Source organism: Mchenga conophoros, linkage group LG6, assembly GCF_057382185.1.
Source record: "Mchenga conophoros isolate Kocher_MC1m ecotype Shallow Benthic linkage group LG6, M_conophoros_male_GT1.1, whole genome shotgun sequence".
In the NCBI taxonomy this organism is placed as follows: Eukaryota; Metazoa; Chordata; class Actinopteri; order Cichliformes; family Cichlidae; genus Mchenga; species Mchenga conophoros.
In genome coordinates, this window is record NC_140531.1 from 4,752,441 (window position 1) to 4,772,068 (window position 19,628).

A 19,628-nucleotide genomic window follows, 5' to 3' on the forward strand; every position below is an offset into this window, starting at 1 on the left:
GTGTGTGTGTGTGTGTGTGTGTGTGTGTGTGTGTGTGAAACATCCCCCTCCACAGGCATATGTCACAGACTGACAGCTGTGGAGGGCAGGGAGTACAGACAATACAAAGTAATGAGAGATGTGGCAAACAGGCTCAGCCGTGCCTCCTTTACCGTCAAGCAACTAACATGATATGTCAGCTCCACACCACAGCACTTTGTTCATGCTTCGGCTGTCAAACCTGAAGAGGTGCTTAAAGTAGAAAAAATGTTGCTCATTAGTACCAGCTGATTATAAATATTTGTAACAGGCAGTTGGTGTTTCATGTGACGAGCCCTCACATGCAAAACACACACTAGACTTTTTCTGCTTCCTTATTTGCATTTGTGTGTGTGTGTGTGTGTGTGTGTGTGTACACATGTTGCATGACACATTTTTAATGACTAAATTGCAAAAAAAATGCCTTATGTAGCAAATGTGATACAAATTAGAACTCATATACAGGTATATGCAGATTACAATTAGATATATTCTTATATATTTTGTCTAAAGGTTCAACAAACACTCCATTATCAAATAATTAAAGATTTCTGGTAGTTATTTCATGGTTCAGATTTTAAAGGGTTAAGTCTTCTTAAGCATGTGGTGTCTTAGACTTTAGAGTAAGAGCTGGTACTGGATGTAGTTTTGAGCTGCAGTAGCTCAGTAATCAACAGAAAACAGCATGTAAAAGCAGTTTAACCTCCCAGAAAAAACATCATTTGTATTAGAAGTGTTTATTCTACATAAAGAATGTATATCAATGGGAGACATACAGAATGGTGAATGCTCACCATGAGCAAAATCTAAGCTTCCAGCAAAAAATGTTGGGTCCCACTAACTCCAGCTCCTGAAGCTTCAGAATGAGAAGAAAAAAATCCATACTTCCTCACAAATGTACTGTACACAGAAGTGTAATACTATGACTTTACAACTGTTATATATAGTGACAGCTGAAGTTATTATATTTATCATCTCATTACTTGGTTCCTCTAGTGCATTTAAGATTCTTTTTTACTTTGGCACGTTATACCCACTTGAAAATTGTTGCAGCTCACACACACCCTCCCGTGACAATCACACTCCCCAACAGCAGCTACCTTCTATTGCAGAATATTGTCTCCTGCTGCACCATAACATCAGATGCCAACCTGACTGGGCATCTGCAGCTGAATTATAAAAAGTCCAGCTTACCAGGATCGAGCCATACAATCCAAAGGCCAGAAAGGATCCACAACCGATATCATTATTACAGAGGATATGTGTCTGCATGGTTTGAAACTAAATAATGAGCCCTGGTGTATATGAACGTTTTAACCACTCAGAAGAAGTAAAAGTGATGAAGAAAAACTATGACATAACTATAATATCTTAGTTGACACTAAAACTATGTTCAAAATGACACAAAGGTCACTAGAAAGAGCCCAAGAACTGTCACCTGTACCGCTTAGAAAGAGTGGGAGAAACAAAAAGCTTCTGTAGAATCCATGGTTAGCATCTAATCACACAGAGACAAGTTAGTAAACAGAGCAGAGCATTTGTCCGCAGGTAGCAGAAAACAGAAATAGTTTCAAAAGAGCAATTCTCAATTACAAACATTTCTATTGTGAAGCACACTTGTAATAGGTCCACAAGTAGGTCCACAAGTAAGACAATGCAATGCAAAAGCCCAGGATCTGAACTAAATTTTATTTTGTTTAGGGTTGCTAGGTCTGTGTGATGAAACTAGCTCAATAACCAATGAATATTAGGCCAAACCCTCAGTTCACTGCAAGCACTTGGTATACCAGGGGCCCTGAGTAGACAGTTTCTCACATTTATATGACTTTAATTAACTAAACAACAATGAACACATAATTTATAGTATAAACTAGAACATGAAGCTTTACGCTAGATGTTGGACATGTTCCAGTAAGTGAAAGACAATGTCAAAATGTCAACTTCACTGTTCCCGAATTAAGCTTTGTAAACAGCGTCTTCAACTGGATACCATGAACATTTTCATAATTAAAACAGTGACTGCAACGGTTTAATAGAAATAGAGCAGAATCAACTCTTAAATAAGAAGTGAGCATGGAATAGGGTTGCAAAACAGAGACTGACAGCATTGAGATGCTTGCTCAATAATAAGAACAAAATATTGTCCCACAACTCACACCTTCAACGCATTCATGATGCAGATGTAAAATTGAAAACAAAATAAAAACGTTAATGTGCCACACTGGTTATGGAGAGGACAGGAGAGGAAGGATGATTATTTTGAGACTTTTAACTCTTACATCTAATGTCCTCGTTTATTGTATAGAATTTAAATACGGCATGAGATCTAACCACAATGTTTTGCTAATTTATTTGTTTATATCTTGGGGGAAAAAAACGATGTATGATAATTTTGTGCTATTCTATTACACATTTTGCCATGATACAGGCAGTTAAGGTAAGCTAAATTAGTTAGTCTGTACTATTGTGATCAAATTTACAGTGATGCAGTATGTTGGATTGGTTACATCTAAGGTACTGTTACTAGGTTACATCACGAGTACCAGAAATCATTTTATATTTAAAGTGATGATGTTGATTAGATTCACTCAACTATATATTTTATTCTAACTTTATAGCGTTCCGGGTTTGGAAAGTCAATATTGGAACATCAGTATGTCTGCTAACGACATTTTGTACGCAAGAAAAATCTACTGGGGCTCACAACACAAATTCTACTGATTATTTATAGATAATTCTTTTCCCCACTCTGCACCTGATCTTAGAATCCCCCCATCTGCCAAATCTAACTTTAACCCCTGTCTGTACATGATGTTAAAACCAAACAAACTGTCTTTTTAAGAGCCCCAGTGTAAGGATTTCTCTCCCCATATGACTTATACTGATATGTACTCAGATTATGTGTGCTATGACTGACTGACTGATTAGCTGGCTGGCTGTTATTTGCCAGGTTTGGACATGCTGTTCAAATAACTTAAGTGTGCCTAGTCGTGACTATCTGTGCTACCAATATCAGCATGAAAGAAGAATTCACCTCACAATAAGTTATCACAAGATTGAAGCAGGGGCAGGCTGCCAGGTCAGTGGGGGTCACAGCTATGTGAGTGTTTGTCATCACCAGAATTGTTCTTTTTTTTAATTTGCAAAAAGGTTTATATAATGCTAAAGTAAATGCTTTAGTTGTCACAGGGTTCACATAGAGAGACAGACTACCTTTCACACCTATGGGCAATTTAGAATTACTAGTTAACCTAACCCCACTAACAGCATGTCTTTGGACTGTGGGAGGAACAGAGAGTACCCAGTGAGATCACACACAGACAGAGCATACAAACTCTACACAGAAGCCAGATGGTGGATTCAAACCCAAGACCTTCTTGCTATATGGCAGCAGTGCTAACCACTGTGCCAGACAGAATTCATAGACCATAAGATTAATTCATAAGACCAGCACTTTGCAAAATAATAATAATAATAATAATAATAATAATAATAATAAAAGCCATGTCTTGTTCCACAGAGCAGTTGGAGAGAGTTAATTAATATTAATATATAGCATTTAGACTTACACAATTATTGACATTACTATTAACTATTTGAAATAACCTTCTTTAATTTCTGTATACATATTCACGTGTGCTTAACTATTTTCTACTCCAAATATTCTTGAAACATGACCCCTCTGACTGCAAAAGAGAAGCCACCATATTGCACCTGTATGCATATAGTGACCTCTACTGACAGGAGTCAGCAGGTGCAACAGTATGAAACACAATCATTTGAAAAGTATTGTATAGTTTTTAGGAGTTACTTTGTGTCTACCGTTCTTTTTCTGTTTCCCTTCCCTAAATAGCTGCAGTATTTAAAGCGAAATGATAATACACACAGTACTGTGCAAAACTCAACTTCTTCAGTGTGTATTGGATACTTTTTCAGTTATTATTGGTCAGTCTCCACCTGACTACTTTCATAGGAATGTTTGTTAAACGACTTCATTCTGACTTAAGAATAGTACAAGAATACAAAAGGCATATAACTCACAGAATGAATCAGTGCTGCATCTGTGCATAAGAGGGGAGAAAACGTTCAAATCTATCATTAACTAACCCACAAAGATTTCACAGAATGATCTTAATGGGTACAGGTCCCCCAGTCAGAAACCTGCCAGCATGTAAAATGTCCTTTGTGAACAATGTCAGCACGCACAGCTACTGGCATCAGTATGTTTACTTATTGCAGCTTACTGCAACTCTGCATCTTTCTTTGTGAACACTAGCTTTTTAAAGTGATTTTAAAGTAGACATGAATACTGCTACACTATGCATAAATATGCTAATTTACACAATGGAGCCTTGCTTTTAAACACTGAAAGATTTAACAGTCTTTCATGCAGCGGTCCTCATGTGAGCCAGTTTTGTCATACCGCTTGATGATTTTTGCAACTGGACTTGGGGACACATTCAAAGTTTTAGCAATTTTCCGGACTGACTGACCTTCAGTTCTTAAAGTAATGATGGACTGTCATTTCTTTACTTAGCTGATTGGTTCTTGCCATGATATGAATTCTAACAGTTGTCAAATAGGGCTGTCAGCTCTGTACCAGCCTGACTTCTGCACAACACAACTGATCGTCCCAACCTCATTAAGAAGGCAAGAAATTCCACAAGTGAACCCTGATAAGGCACAGCTGTGAAGTGAAAACCATTTCAGGTGACTACATCATGAAGCTCAGTGAGAGGAGGCCAAAGGTTTGCGGCGCTGTCAACACAGCAATATATTTAGAGTTATTTATCTTTTTTTTTCTTTGCTACATAATTCCATATATCTTGCTTCATATATTTGACGTCTTCAGTATGTATCTACAATGTAGAAAGAAGTGAAAATAAAGAAAAAACATTAAATGAGAAGGTGTGTCCAAACTTATATTTCACCTTAGTCTCCTTAAAATGTAAATATACTTTAGGTTCCATCTTCCCATTTGAACATTTATCATCAAAAGAGTAGTTAAATCAATTAATCACGAAACAATAGCTTGATTATTACATGATCAAATATAATTGTGGCCAACTTTCTTGTACCCGAACTCCCCTAACCTCAAAACAGTTTATTTGAACATTGTGAGTTTTTCTGTCTTTAAATCGAGCCCTGTCTGAATGTCTTTGCACATCTCTGTATCAACACCTGCATTACTATTGCCCCTTGCTTTCCTTCCAAGACAGCGTTGATTCTGCAGCAGTCCTCATGTGACCTGAAAAACATACATTTTGGGTTGGAGCAGCCATGATATCCCGTTCCCCTGCAGTGACGTCACCTACTACAGATATTCTTATTAGAAAAGCACTGCTATATTACGCCCATTATGACGATTAATTTACACCTATGGTTGCAGAGGAAAAGCTTTAGCGGTTTGGTCAGAGGCTATTTGCGTCCTCAAAATCTCATTAAGGGACTAGACGGACTGCAGCAATCGTGTGTGTTTGTGTGTTAATGTGTGTGTATAGGTAGAGAGTGGAGGTGTGACTCGGGCATACGAGAAACAAGAAGCCGTGAATGTGACTGCACCGCGGGTACAGTCGCTTTTGGTGTCGCGGTGGGATCCTCGCCTGCCGTATTCTCTTTCTGAGGGTGTCTGTGTGTCTTTCTCTCGTTACTGAGGCGCCATTTCTGCTTCAGAGGACGTCTGTTTTTAGTAGAAGACAACTAAACACCAGCGGCACCATGTTAACGCTGCTGACTTCCATGTATCTGGTGATGCGGACCGTTTCATCGCGGGTGAGTGGAAATCAGCATCAGCAAAGCATAGGATGTTAGTTTTACCACCTTGGGGACGGAGCTGACGACGCGTCCTTGAACGCATCATTAAAGTCAAACTTGACCGATGCAAACGGTCACTATTCACTTTAGCTTTCGAACTAATTGATATTAATAATTCATGTCTGCGTTAGACAGGTGCATGCCATTGTCGTTTGTTCTAACTGTTGTAGTAAACCGATGGTTAACTCATACAGCCCTATGTTGTGTTTCACCTGGGCCTTTTGCGTTTAACTACTGGTATGAAACTGGCTACCGGAAAACCTATGCTACATTCATGTGAATGAAGAAACTCAGCCAGCAGGTTGCGTCTTTCTCTCACCCCGTTGTCATTGATTTGACAACAGCCGTCGCCTTCACACTTAGCAGCTTTGGTAAAGCTTACACTGACAACCAAACTAAAATAAGCAAACCAACTTCCGCAGGGTTTCTTCAAAATAAAAGAAAAAGCCCCCCGATTTTTGTTTGTTTTTTTAACTCAAGCATGAAGATACACCCTTGGCACGGCAGAAAGTACAATAGTAAATATATTATGATAATGTCCAAATTAAAACTATGATAAAACATGTTATTGTTTTTTAAGTAAAATTGAAAAGAATAATTACACAGAGTAAACTTAAAACATTTGAATGAATAATAAATCAACACCCTAAACCTTCGCTCTGCATGAAAAATGAACACACAAAAAAATTCCCTGGCTTGCTGGAGTCTCTCCCAGTTCATACAGGAACCCATGTACAGTGCACCTAAGAAAAACACCCTTAAAACTATATAAACAGAATAAAAGGACATAAATCGTGTAACATAGATGTTTTGTCTGCCAATGAAAGCTTAGCAAATATTATACACTTTCCATCCTTTTATTTTGAAGGCCATACACCGGTGGTTGTTCCCGCTGCTTTGATGCAGTACACCACGCTGCAGATTATCAGCACCGCGGTCAGTTCCCGCCCAGCTACCGCCAACACAGACCTGTTTCGGGAAAGTTTAACTGGGCCCACACAAATCCAACATGGCTGAGCTGAATGATATGCAGAAGAATTCTGACTGTAACTGAAAAACTCACTTGGTCCTCTGTTTTTTTTCCCCTAGAACAGACCCTGCATTCCTTCACTTCCCTCCCTTCAGTTATCAGTTGCTAAAATACACTACACAGCCAAAAAATGTGTGATGGCTGAATATGAAAATGTGCCGCTACAGCCTTGACTCTCCCATTCAGGCTTTCTGCATTGTGTTGTAATTCTTTTACAGATTGGATATTTGCAGTCCCTGATTATGATTGACACCCATTTAAAGCCAAAAAAACCACTCTCTTTAAAAACATACCTTACCACTATATCCTATATTTATCAGTGTAACTATCAGTATAACTGTGGTTAAATATTTTTAAAAGGCTACATTTTGTTGTTAAATTTGGATTTCTTTTATAGGTTAAGCTTCAATGAGCAATGGGAAAGGATGCATAGAGAAAGTACATTAAAAAGAAAGAAGTTTTGGCATCATTGGATAGTTAGAGTGGAAAGAGGGCAGAGGAATGACTTGCGAAAAACAGGGGACTCACAGCTTGAAGTTATTTTATTTTCCCCATGTGAAATGCATTCTAACTGCTAAGCTATCAGGTCACTTCAGCCTCCTGACTCTTGTTTGTGACCTTGGTTGTGCCACAACACAACAGCAGATTAGATAGCTCAGCTCAGTGCAACTTTACCCCCTGCTAGGTTGACTGGCAACTTAACAAGATAGCAGCTGATCATGTTAGCTTCCTGTAGTGCATGAAGTGAACTCACCAAAAGTAACTGTTCACTTTTGGCCCTGACTTGAAAGCAATCAAAATAATTCACACCTTACTGTAAAACTGACTGACTTTTTCAGATTGACTTTTTCTACTATCTACATCAGGGGCGACGTTTTGAGGAAAACATATTGCTGCTTAGAGTTTGAAATGAAATCTTTAGAGTTTTAGATGCTTTAAAGGGGATACAAATCAACTGAAACAAAAGTCTCAAAGGCAAAGACTTGTGGTAAATAAAATAAAGCCTGCATGATGTTATAGGGGTCTTGGAGTGGGAAAAAAAAATCCCAGAGGAAACACTTAACAGGATTTCAGGGATTCTTGAGGAGGTTAGTAAGGGAGCCTCATGAGTTCTGATGAGCCTGAAAAGCCTGGTCTTTTAAAAATACACAGGTTCCAAGTACTTAGATGTAGAATAAATGTGCTTGGTGTGAATAGTCAGAGATGCATTTACTATTTATAATATTGTTGGTAGCCAAAAGGTGTCATCTACTATGCTTCTGACTTACAGAGAGAATGAGAAATACTTTATCTCATAGTTGAAAAATTATTTTGTTTTTATTTTTTATTTTTGTAATTATAAAATAATAATAATAATAATAAGTAAACATGAAATCATTGAAATGACTCCATTATTCATATCCAATTCTGAGCTTGAAAGTACTATAAAAAATTAATTCGGAAGTATAAACCTGTATTACACCAATCCCTGTGCAATAACACCTGCTTGCTGGCCTGATTTGATTTTTATTGTTTTTCAACAAAAATAATAAAAGAAATGAAAAGACTGTTACAAATTTGAATTCTAAAATGCAAACTATAAGAAATTCTGACACCTCACACAGTCGCAAAATGTTCACTCATTAACGGGAAAAGAAAACGGTTTGACATTAATCTATAAACACTTAATGTCATGTAATGCATGATGACCTTCATCTTGAATTTAATGGAAAAAATCATCAAGTCCTTTGAGGAAGTTCCAGAAGTACTTTCCATGGATGATAAGGGTCCAAAAGGCTTGGTTCATGTAAAAGGCTCACTGATACAATGAAGAGATTCTGTACACTTGAGGTTGATCCTGCTACTGCTATCAGCAGTTAAATCATCAATAAACACTAGTGACTCACTTAAACTCTTAACCACACAAGCAATCTCTACCTCCACCATGTTTTAGGACTCTAAGAGCTTTCATCACAAACTCAATGGGTACAACAATAGAGGTCGACTTCAAGCATATAGCACAAGTCACCATCAAGTGTGGGATCTACCAAGGAGATGCGCTGTTCCCACTGCTGTTCTGCATAGGCAACATTGCAGACATCGAAGACAGCTACAAGTACATGGGAATCCCACAGGCAAATGGGAACTACGCAGAGGCCGCTAGGAAAGCCGCAACCACTAAGTTCCTGCAGAGGGTCAGGCAAGTCCTGAGGAGTGAGCTGAAGGAAGAGAACAAGATCTGGGCTATAACACCCACGCCCTGCCCACGATCAGGTACCCTGCTGCAATAATAAGTTGGCCAAAGGAGAAGATAGAAGCCACTGACATCAATACAATGAAGCTCCTGACCATGCATGGAGGGTTTCATCCCAAGTCCAGCACCCTGAAACTGTATGCTTAGCGGAAGGAAGGAGGCCGGGGACTAGTGAGTGTCAGTACCACAGTCGAAGATGAGACAACAAACATCCTCGGTTATATCAGGAAGATGGCCCCAACTAACCAGGTTCAATCAATACCTGAGGCAGCAGCAACCCAAGAAAGCAGAGCAAGAGGAGGAACCATCATGGACGGACAAGCCCTCTGCACGGTATGTACCACTGGCAGATAGAGGAAGTGGCTGACATCTAGAAATCCTACCAGCAGGCTGACAAAGCTGGATTGAAAGACAGCACAGAGGCTCTAATCATGGAAGCACATGAACAAGCTCTAAGTACAAGATCCTTAGAGGCTGGGGTCTATCACAACCAAGCAAGGCCCCAGATGAAGGCTGTGTAAAGATGCTCCAGTACATCACAGCAGAGTGCAAGATTCTAGCAGGCAGGGCATACATGGAACGCCATAACCAAGTGGCCGGCATAGTGTGTGCCAAGCATGGCCTGGATGTCCGGAGGTCAAAATGGGAGACACCCCCTAGGGTGGTCGAGAATGACCGAGCTAAGGTCCTGTGGGACATCCAGATACAGATGGACATAAATAGTGATGGCTAACCAACCAGATATAGTAGTGGTGGACAAGCACAGGAAGACGGCCGTAGTGATAGACGTAGCAATACCGAATGACAGCAACATCAGGAAGAAGGAACACAAGAAGCTGGAAAAGTACCGAGGGCTCAGAGAAGAGCTCGAGAAGGTGTGGAGGGTGAAGGTAACAGTGGTCCCTGTGGTAATCAGAGCACAAGGTGCAGTGACCCTGAAGCTAGGTGAGTGGCTCCAATAGATCCCAGGAACAACATCTGAGATCTCTGTCCAGAAGAGCGCAGTCCTGGGAACAGCAAAGATACTGTGCAGGACCCTCAAGCTGCCAGCTCTGGTAGAGGACCCAGCTTGAAGAATAAAGACTGCCTGCAGGAGCAAGAGGGGAATTTATGTGTGTGTGTGTGTGTGTGTGTGTGTGTGTGTGTGTGTGTGTGTGCGTGTGTGCGTGTGTGTGTGTGTGTGTGTGTGTGTGTGTGTGCGTGTGTGTGTGTGTGTGTGTGTGTGTGTGTGTGCGCGTGTGTGTGTGTGTGTGTGTGTGTGTGTTTCACCTCAGTTCTGTGAATACTTAATTGACAATTAAAGTGTTCTAAGAATTTTAAGGGAATTCATCCACTTCTTGATATATTTCGGTAGTTTCGGTAGCCAGAAAGGTTTATGGGGTTCCATTCATTGGGTCAGTGTTGAGTCCCCATATTCCCAGTGTTATTATGTTATTCCATTGGTGTTTTCGTTTTTTAGATTGCTCATTCTTAAAACGTTCCATAGAGAGGGCCTTAAACATACTTCTGTAAGTGTAAATAATGCCGTTCTTGAGTTTCAAAGCTGTCATTTTGCGAAACAAATGATGTTCCGCTGCCGACCACAAGATGTCGACAACATACAGTTTATAGATGCTCTGTTAAAAAGGACGCTTTTCAGAAAACCATCCACCATATTCAGCACAAAGGGGCGCGGTTTCACCAGAGTGATGCATTGTGGGAGAATGGGTTCTTTTTTGTATTCTCGGCTGTGTCAAAACATCTGACTTAATATTGAAAAGGACTACAAATCCCATGGTGAGTGTGAAGAGTCGGTTCGCCGCCTGACTTGCAACACAAGGCTAGAGGTGACCCCGCAGTCCAGTCCGACTCTGACAGGGGGAATCAGGCACCGCACAGCAAACCTATCTGCATTCGCTAGTTAAAATGGTAAGCTGGAATATTTTGACCTCGTTGGCTGATAGTAACTATGTAAACTAGACGTCGAATATCATAATACCGTTTCTCTTGGTTAAAAAAACGGTTTATTTAATGATGCACTAATCGTTAACATTGACAAGAAGGCGGCAGAGTAATTGTTTCATCTCACTTCATGCTGATGGTGTTACGAGTTTTTAATAAAGGTTATCTTTGTGTTGTACGAGACCCAAGGGCAAAGCAGACACGCGCAGGCTGTGGCGCAGGAAGGAGATGCGTTATCGAAAATACGGAAGATGTAATACAGCAACGGTCTGTTGCGGGTTAGTGCACCGCTGTACTGTTTAACAGTCGCTGGTTCACTGTACATCAAAACCTCCATTTTAATATGAAGGAGAGGCGGTGGCGTGGCATCGGCCTCAAATTACATCAGCGGCCTTTTCTTTCAATCTGTTGGCGTAACCAATCACAACAGGAGCTCCATCAGATTGAAATCTCTCTTACAAACCGCCCAGTTAGAAATAATGCAAGGCGGGCTCTGAACATACTTGTGTGCAGTTTATTTTGTGTTTAAAATGCACGTTAACCCTGTATGCAATTCGCCCATTTCATTGATTATTTCTCATTAAAGTGAGTGCGAAGTCATACAAGCATGAAAGGAATTCCTTCCATGCTTGTATATACTTAAGTATGTCTGTCCACTGCTTGATGAATTTCATGCATGGACAATGAGACGGAGATACCAAGTGCTCACAGAAAATAAACAATAATTTTGCTACTCTTGCTATTATGCAAGAATATTAGATCATTCTGTTTGTCCTAATTTTCAAACGGGCTTTGTTGTGAAGTTTTGTCTATGAGGAAGACATCACTGTCCTCAATGTAAAGATTTAGTTTGTTATGCATATGTGCTTTTCAACTAGAAAGAAAAGTCACAGCCAGTGAGCCAACAATGATAGTTACTGCTCCTTCATTTCCTGCCTCAGTTGTTTAACTGGGTCAGTGACGCTAATGTTTTTGTCTACGCAGGCTGAACCAATCCGTGTTCTGGTGACCGGCGCTGCTGGCCAGATTGCCTACTCCCTGCTGTACAGCATCGCCAAGGGAGATGTGTTCGGGAAGGACCAGGTGAGATTCATTCTGAGCTTTGATTACATAATGTTCAGAAGCAGCAGAGTCCCCTTCTCTCAGATCCCGATCTCTGACTGGGACTGTTATATAATGGAATTAGCATGAGTAATGAACATGCCTTGTTAATGGAGTTCTGATCTGTGAGAGAGTGTAGGGAAAAAGGAGAAGTGAACAAAGTTTTCAAATAAAAGGCCTCTTTATGAACAAGTAGTCTCTGTGAGCCTAAAGCTCAGGCTGCTCTAAACGCTCTTTCGCTGACATGGACATCTCATGTACACAGTGCTGCCTGTAAGCACAAAAGCCCCTCCCACTTGCTGTTCACTCTTATGTTTGATGAGTGCAGCCGTTTGAAGAAAGTTGACTTAAAGGGAGTGTGGTCTCTAAGTGGGAGGGGCTAAAACAGCTTGTTTTAGAAGATGAAGCCAATGTAAGAGTATTAAACTCGTAATCATGCAAAGGTATGCTATTAGAATAAAATAACAGAGCTTTAATAACTCATATGGATTTAGGAAGGCATTGGAGAAAAGCATGGGAAAACTCCCACACTTGTGAAGGTTTGGAAGAACAAGTTTTAGGAACAACAGGTTCTACTTTAGTGATTGCATCTGAAACCTGATTCCATGCCAATATTGCAGTTTAAAACATGACCTTAATGAGTCACTCCATGTGGGAGGTGACACCGGGAAATGCATCGAAAGGTCTTTGTACGAGGTGTAGAAAGGAGCTAATCTGTCCCAAATCCTTTCACTTTCATGCTATATTCACCTTAATTACAAAAAATAATAATCTTGCTTCTACTGAAACATGCTGCACTGAGTGTTTTGCACATTTTTCCCGACATTTATAAAATGAGCTCTGCATAACCTTATCAAAGCATTATTAAGTGACTTAAGTTTGCTTGCTTTTGTCTGCCAGGATACTGGACAGCACAGGAAGTTTGGATAACTGACTGATCCTGTCCGTTCAAGATAGCATTTTCACTAGAAAGAGCTTACACGTTAGAGGACATGCTAGAAATAGCCAGTGTTAGCCAGACGAAAGACAAAGTACGAAATAATTCTGTAGATGCCCGGCTGATGTTAACCATGCGATTTCCCCAAGTATCTATCTGTCCCTGGATTTAGCCACTAGCAAAATCTAATTTTAAGCCACATCAGTGTTTTTCGTGGATACACCCTGTTTTGCTTACAAATAAATCAGTCAAAAGTTTTTGGGTTTTTTGTTTGTTTTATATCACTTACAATAAAGTGTTTGGTTTGAACTTGTGTGATGCACATTGAACACCATAATTCAAGTTGTCTTACTGTGATGTCACCATGTTGTGTTCTCAGCCAATCATCTTGATCCTCCTGGACATCCCCCCCATGCTGCCAGTGCTTGATGGAGTCGTCATGGAGCTGCAGGACTGCGCCCTCCCCATTCTGAAGGGTAAGCCCACACCGTGTGTCTGTGCATGGCAAGAATTCATGGTGAATCTTCTCAATCAGCTGGATCTAAACTAGCCTTTTAACTACAAAAATAACTGCTTGTTTATTTTCTGGAATCTTAAAAGGTGTTGCCTGCCTTTTGAAGATGTTGACAAATATTCTGCAGAGCTTTTGCTAATTATTTTGAATCAGAAACCACTCTATTATGTTAGCATGCAATACATTGTTCAAAAGCTGTTTATTGCTCATTTTAAGCTCAAGTGGATAGAAGGATGGAGATTTTAAGAAGTCAGCGGCCAGATGCAGCCACAGATGCTTGTTGTGCTCCATCTGGAATGCAGTACACTGTGTGTGTGTGTGTGTGTGTGTGTGTGTGTGTGTGTGCCCTTCATAAACTGTGGGCAGAAGCCTTCTCTGTCTACTGCTGCTGCTCTTTGGAGGAGTGTCTAAAGTACAGTTTCTGGTTGGCTGCTGGTTCAGGCACCACAGCAGCCAATCAGAGCAGTGGTGGGACAAATATGAATGGAGTAGAGATGAACCCCGACTGAAGTCCAGGCTGATACCAGCCAGCTTACGTCTAACATCAGACATCAAGCACATCTTATCAGCAAAGGCAGAATCAGCCAAGGCTGCAGATATTCATGTGGACTCAGTCGCTCAGTAACAATGAGCTTTTATTACAGTAAAAATTGTGAGAAGGTTAATGTGACCCTATCGAGGACTATCTTCACTTGGGAAATGATCATTTTTTATAAATTATCACACTGATTTTGCCATTAAAAAATAAATACTACTGTCCAAAGTTTGTACACAACTAAGAACAAAAAAAATCGCATAGTAGGCATGCCAATCAGCTATACCCTACGTATCTTTGAGATGCCAAGCTTCTGTAACTTTCATTAAAGTAGTCGCTATTTTTAGTCAGAACTTACAAAGTTATGCGCAAAGTTACGCTTGCAGGGAGTAACTGGGTACACTGGGTACTGATGCTGGTTTTAAAAATCAGTGTGTGTCTTATCAGTCCATGCATTTACTTTTTCTTATCATTACGTTCCTGCAGGGGCCCCTTTGTTCAGATAGCTCATGGTGCAGTGTAGTGATAAACACAGAAAGAAAATCTCCTGACAGGATTGTGCTTGGGGTTTGCAGACTAAAACAACTGTGTGCAACTGACAAATAAAGGCTCTCTCTCATCTCACTCATCAAAATGTTGTCAAAATATTGGAATATTTAAGTCCCAATTGCGACAGCTAACGTGCTTCGTCTCCAACAGAGGTCATCCCCACTGACAAGGTAGAAGTGGCTTTCAAGGACATTGATGCCGCCATTTTGGTGGGTTCAATGCCCAGGAAGGAGGGCATGGAGAGGAAGGACCTGCTCAAGGCCAACGTGGCCATCTTCAAGACGCAAGGAGCTGCTCTGGACAAGTATGCGAAGAAGACTGTCAAGGTGACCCCTCGACTTTCACTATACCCATATTTACGTTCATTCCATTCGCTTTTTTGGGGGGGGGGGAATATTATTATATTAGTATAATATTATTTTCAGATATTTTGTTGAAAATCTGTGACTTAATAAGCCAGTTGCAGCTGATGAACACAGGAAGTGAAAACGTCTTTTGCATGTCAAAACCATCTGTTTGTCTGCTGGACGTCACACAGCAGCGTCACGCTGCTGCATAAAAGAACTGCAGGTCTCCAAAGGTTCCAAGTGTGTTTTGTTGAACTTGCATTTTGTACTGTGCCTAATCTTAAAATCTCTAATTCAGTGAGGATTAGTCCCGAGTACTTTATCTTCAAAAATCTTTCTTTTTCATGCCAGAGTTCTGTTTACAAAGGGGAGAAGAATATTTGTGTTTTAAGTCCTTTTTGTCAAGAGAGCTAAATTTATTTGTGTGATTCATTTCTGAGTTTGTTTATGCAACAGAGCGCCGTGGGCCATAACAACCTGCCCTGCTGACTTTTAACAGAGCAGCTACAAACTCGGGTCACTACCAGCGTAGAGCTAAATCGCTAGTGCCGTTCTTTACTGTAAACGTTTACGTTTTTGATTACTCCATTAGTTTAAAAGTTTAAATTTTTTTTTTTTTTTAATAAATGTGTATTTTCAGGATAACAGAAGATTTGAGCATCTTCTAAATTCTGCTCACCCTGTGACTCTGTTTTGCCAGTTGTTCATTTGCTTTCTGCAGGCAAAGCAAATTCAGGAAATTGTCTCAGACTCTGTGTCTGACAGATATGTTTGGATCTCACCCTGACAGGTTGTGGTGGTTGGAAACCCCGCAAACACCAACTGTCTGATCGCCTCCAAGTCTGCTCCATCCATCCCTAAAGAGAACTTCTCCTGCCTGACCCGACTGGACCACAACAGAGCCTGCTCCCAGGTACATGTGTTTACAATTTACTATTGTTTTGTTTACAATATACATTTGTATAATACAGGACAACCTGCTCACATCTCCAACCAGCTGTTGACCACACATCACTGAGGCAATTAAACACTCATCCTGCTGGGACAGTTTCTGTGAGAAACTCTTAAATCAAGCTGACGAGAGTTGTCATCATGAAATTATTTTGAATTGTGAACTATAGTAATGCATAAAATCCTATCTGACGTGACTGTAGTTCGTCTCTGCCCTAAATATGTCCGGACATGCTTTAAACTTGTTTTGTTTTTTGGAGTAAACCGTATTATAATATTGTGATGTACATTAAGATCTGAAACTGACATTTGTCTTTGCAAAGACTGCTGAACAATATCACGCACAAACAAGGGCCCAGAACGTTTAGTTGCACAAAGTGTTTTTTCAGGTGCTCAAACTTTCCTTTGGTTCGATTCTGTCAGATGGAAAAATACACTTAAGTTCCCCAGTAACAGTTTGTTTTGGGTTTTTTTGCTTATATTGATAAAAGATTTTATATCGAATAACCACTAACTGGAAAACGCACCATTAATTATAGTGTTGACATATCATGGTTACTATTTTAAAATACTACTTCTGTTTTTGTTGTTGTATTCTCTCCTGAAGGTGGCGATGCGCTGTGGCGTGTCCTCTGACCAAGTGAAGAACGTCATCATCTGGGGCAACCACTCCTCCACCCAGTACCCCGATGTCCACCACGCTAAGGTCAACCTCCAGGGAGCCGAGACGGAAGCCTACCAAGCCATCAAGGACGATGCCTGGCTCAGAGGAGACTTCATCTCTGTGAGTTATTGACTCCATGCCAAACATAACAAACAGACAGAAACTTTGTTCTAATGTGAAACCTTCTCCTCTTCATCCTGCAGACAGTGCAGCAGCGTGGTGCTGCTGTCATCAAGGCCAGGAAGCTGTCCAGTGCCATGTCTGCCGCCAAGGCCATCTGTGACCACATGAGGGACATCTGGTTTGGCACCAAGGAGGTCAGTGTGGATACAGAGATTAATCCCAGCTCAATTTTATTTTATTTTTTTAGTGTTTGACAATAATAAGAATCCCGATGGTCAGAAAGGTAAGTCCTCATCTTTAGACCTGTAAGATCACATCAAAAAAGCTTTTTCTTTTCTTTTTTTCCAGACAAGTTGCTGAGTTTGTAGTCTTTCTTTATACATTTCTGCTTACATGTTATTGATGCAAACTGATTGAAACTGTTACCTGTCTTCAAGGGTGAATTTGTCTCCATGGGTGTCTATGCTTCTGGAAACTCCTACAACATCCCAGAGGACCTGATCTATTCTTTCCCAGTCCAAATCAAGGTGAATACATGCTGGACCGTAAAATAGGTCCAGATTAGGAAGTAAATGGTAAATGGCCTGTATTTATATAGCGCTTTACTAGTCCTTACGGACCCCAAAGCGCTTTACATATCCAGTCATCCACCCACACATTCACACACTGGTGATGGCAGCTACATTGTAGCCACAGCCACCCTGGGGCGCACTGACAGAGGCGAGGCTGCCGGACACTGGCGCCACCGGGCCCTCTGACCACCACCAGTAGGCAACGGCTGAAGTGTCTCGCTCAAGGACACAACGACCGTCTCGGTCCTTGGGCGAGACACTTCAAGCCGGGGCTCGAACCGTCAACCTTCCGATTACAAGGCGAACTCCCAACTCTTGAGCCACGATCGCCCCAAGTGACTGTTCAAAATCTGTCCAGGTTCTTGTGTTGGGCTGGTTTATATACAGGCTACATACATCTGTCTATATAAACAGCTGCTGCAGATCATTCCCACACTCCTGCTGCTTTATGGTCCTTAGATAACATTGTTTATTTAGCTTAAATAAACAATGTTAGTGCTTGTAAATCTGTAGCAAACCGATTTGTCTTTTCAACAGCATGTCCACCTGCACTCTTCTGCCTCCATCGGTTCAGAAAATGAACATGGCCCAAACTCTTTAAGGTTGTTGAGGGTGTATTTCTTTTTGCCTGGGCATCAAGCAGTTTGTCAGCGTTAGCAAGTAAGCTGATGTTAGCTGATATCAGCTAAAAAGAAGAAAAAAAACATGCTGTAAATATTAAAGCCTGTCAAACAGCAGAATACTGCAGTGGACATCGACGGAACATTTGTCTCACTGAACGGATCTTTTGGTTTTCGTGATCAAACACAATTCTGGCTCATGTTACCCAATGCTTAACCAAAATCAGATTAAAGTGGTTGGCTAGCTTGCCTAATTACTTAACAGCTGCAAAATGAACGTGTGCCCCTTATCACATTCATGTAAATTTAGTCGGCATTATAACTGGTACTTGTATATAAAGTGTATATACTCGTCTCCCAGATGATGTATAAGATACATTAGTGTCCAAAACTGTAGGTTAGTCACATGTAAGTCACTTCATGCTTTTAGTCGATGTTTGTCGCACAGTAACAATAACAGTGTAACAACAATGCTCTTTTGCTGACAGCCTTAGTTGAAGATGAGTTTGGACAAAATGCAATAAATCTCATAGCTCGACCATTGACTCTTCTCTCTCTATCCACAGAACAAGACCTGGAAAGTGGTCGATGGCCTTCCCATTAATGACTTCTCCCGAGCCAAGATGGACGCCACAGCGGCAGAGCTGGTGGAGGAGCGAGACACTGCCCTGGATTTCCTCTCCCAGTGACTGTCACGCGCCGGTGTCCAGAATTTAGTTCCCCCAAAGGCGCGCTGCTCTCGGCTCTGAGATTCCACCATAATAAACCGTCCAAGCTGGCGCCCGCGTGTCACCTCTGTGTGTATGTGTTTATGCGTGTGTGTGAGTGAGTGTGTGTCACTTGGCCACTTCAGGTTTTCAGAAAACCTGTTTAATGAACATAGCCTGGCCTCCTACATCTGCAAGACACTGAAAAATGTCTGTGGTGGTAGATAACACGCAGTAGCTGTCCAGAAACTGTAACGGAACATGTCACCAATAAAGCAAGAAACCGACCAAATCAGGCCTCAGTTGTGCTTCTTTCATGTTTAGGAGTCTCAGCAGTGGATACAATACAGGTTTTAAACTTTTCTTTAAAGACTGGGGTTAAACTATCATACCCACCTGGATCTGTTATAATAGATGGTCCACTGTCAGAATACAGTCTGAAAGACACATGAATGCAGTATAGGGGACATTATGTGCAGCACAACCTTTTAAAATATTATTGATATCTTTTCTATATCTCAATCTTGTAAATCAACTTGCAGTGATGTGTGGGAAATGAGCACCAATATTGGAAAGTTTTAGCCAGTGTCTACCTTATATGACACTATGTCATTATAAGGTAGACACTGCATAGTGTGGTGTTTTACCACTCTGAAAACCTCAGAAGGCAGAACAAAGCTCAACCCAGGTGGTGATGATACCTTTACTTTGTGATTTCTATTAAATCCTCCAGACAGTTGCAGTAAAAGCCTATTAGCCACAAGAGGGCAGTATCAATCTGCACATAGACAGCTGAGGATTTTTTTGTGTTGCGTTCAGTTAATAATTTATAATCAGACTCTTCCTGTTTGCAACTAAATTAATAGGTAACTATAGGGTTTCAATTGTATTACCAGTGTTTATATAAATGAAACCTTTTTTTTTTATCAACAATAGAAGATTTCTTTTTCTTTTTTTAATAGAAATGAATAC

At 40.7% G+C, this 19,628-nt stretch overlaps 1 protein-coding gene across 2 annotated transcripts; it reads left to right on the forward strand.

Annotated features, from left to right (window-relative positions):
* Window positions 1–5,512: 5,512 nt before the first annotated feature.
* On the forward strand, window positions 5,513–18,948 carry LOC146571920 (malate dehydrogenase, cytoplasmic-like). 2 transcript variants are annotated; one of them, XM_085275914.1, is made up of 9 exons: window positions 5,513–5,790; window positions 12,021–12,119; window positions 13,454–13,550; window positions 14,823–14,998; window positions 15,810–15,932; window positions 16,578–16,754; window positions 16,838–16,951; window positions 17,195–17,284; window positions 18,516–18,948. In XM_085275914.1, exons 1-9 carry the CDS (start codon window positions 5,737–5,739, stop codon window positions 18,636–18,638), a joined length of 1,053 nt encoding a protein of 350 aa, XP_085132040.1. In that variant the 5' UTR covers window positions 5,513–5,736; the 3' UTR covers window positions 18,639–18,948. The 2 variants fall into 2 exon arrangements, with proteins under 2 accessions (XP_085132040.1, XP_085132041.1); XM_085275915.1 differs by lacking the exon at window positions 5,513–5,790 and adding an exon at window positions 10,850–11,003.
* The last annotated feature ends 680 nt before the right edge of the window (window positions 18,949–19,628 follow it).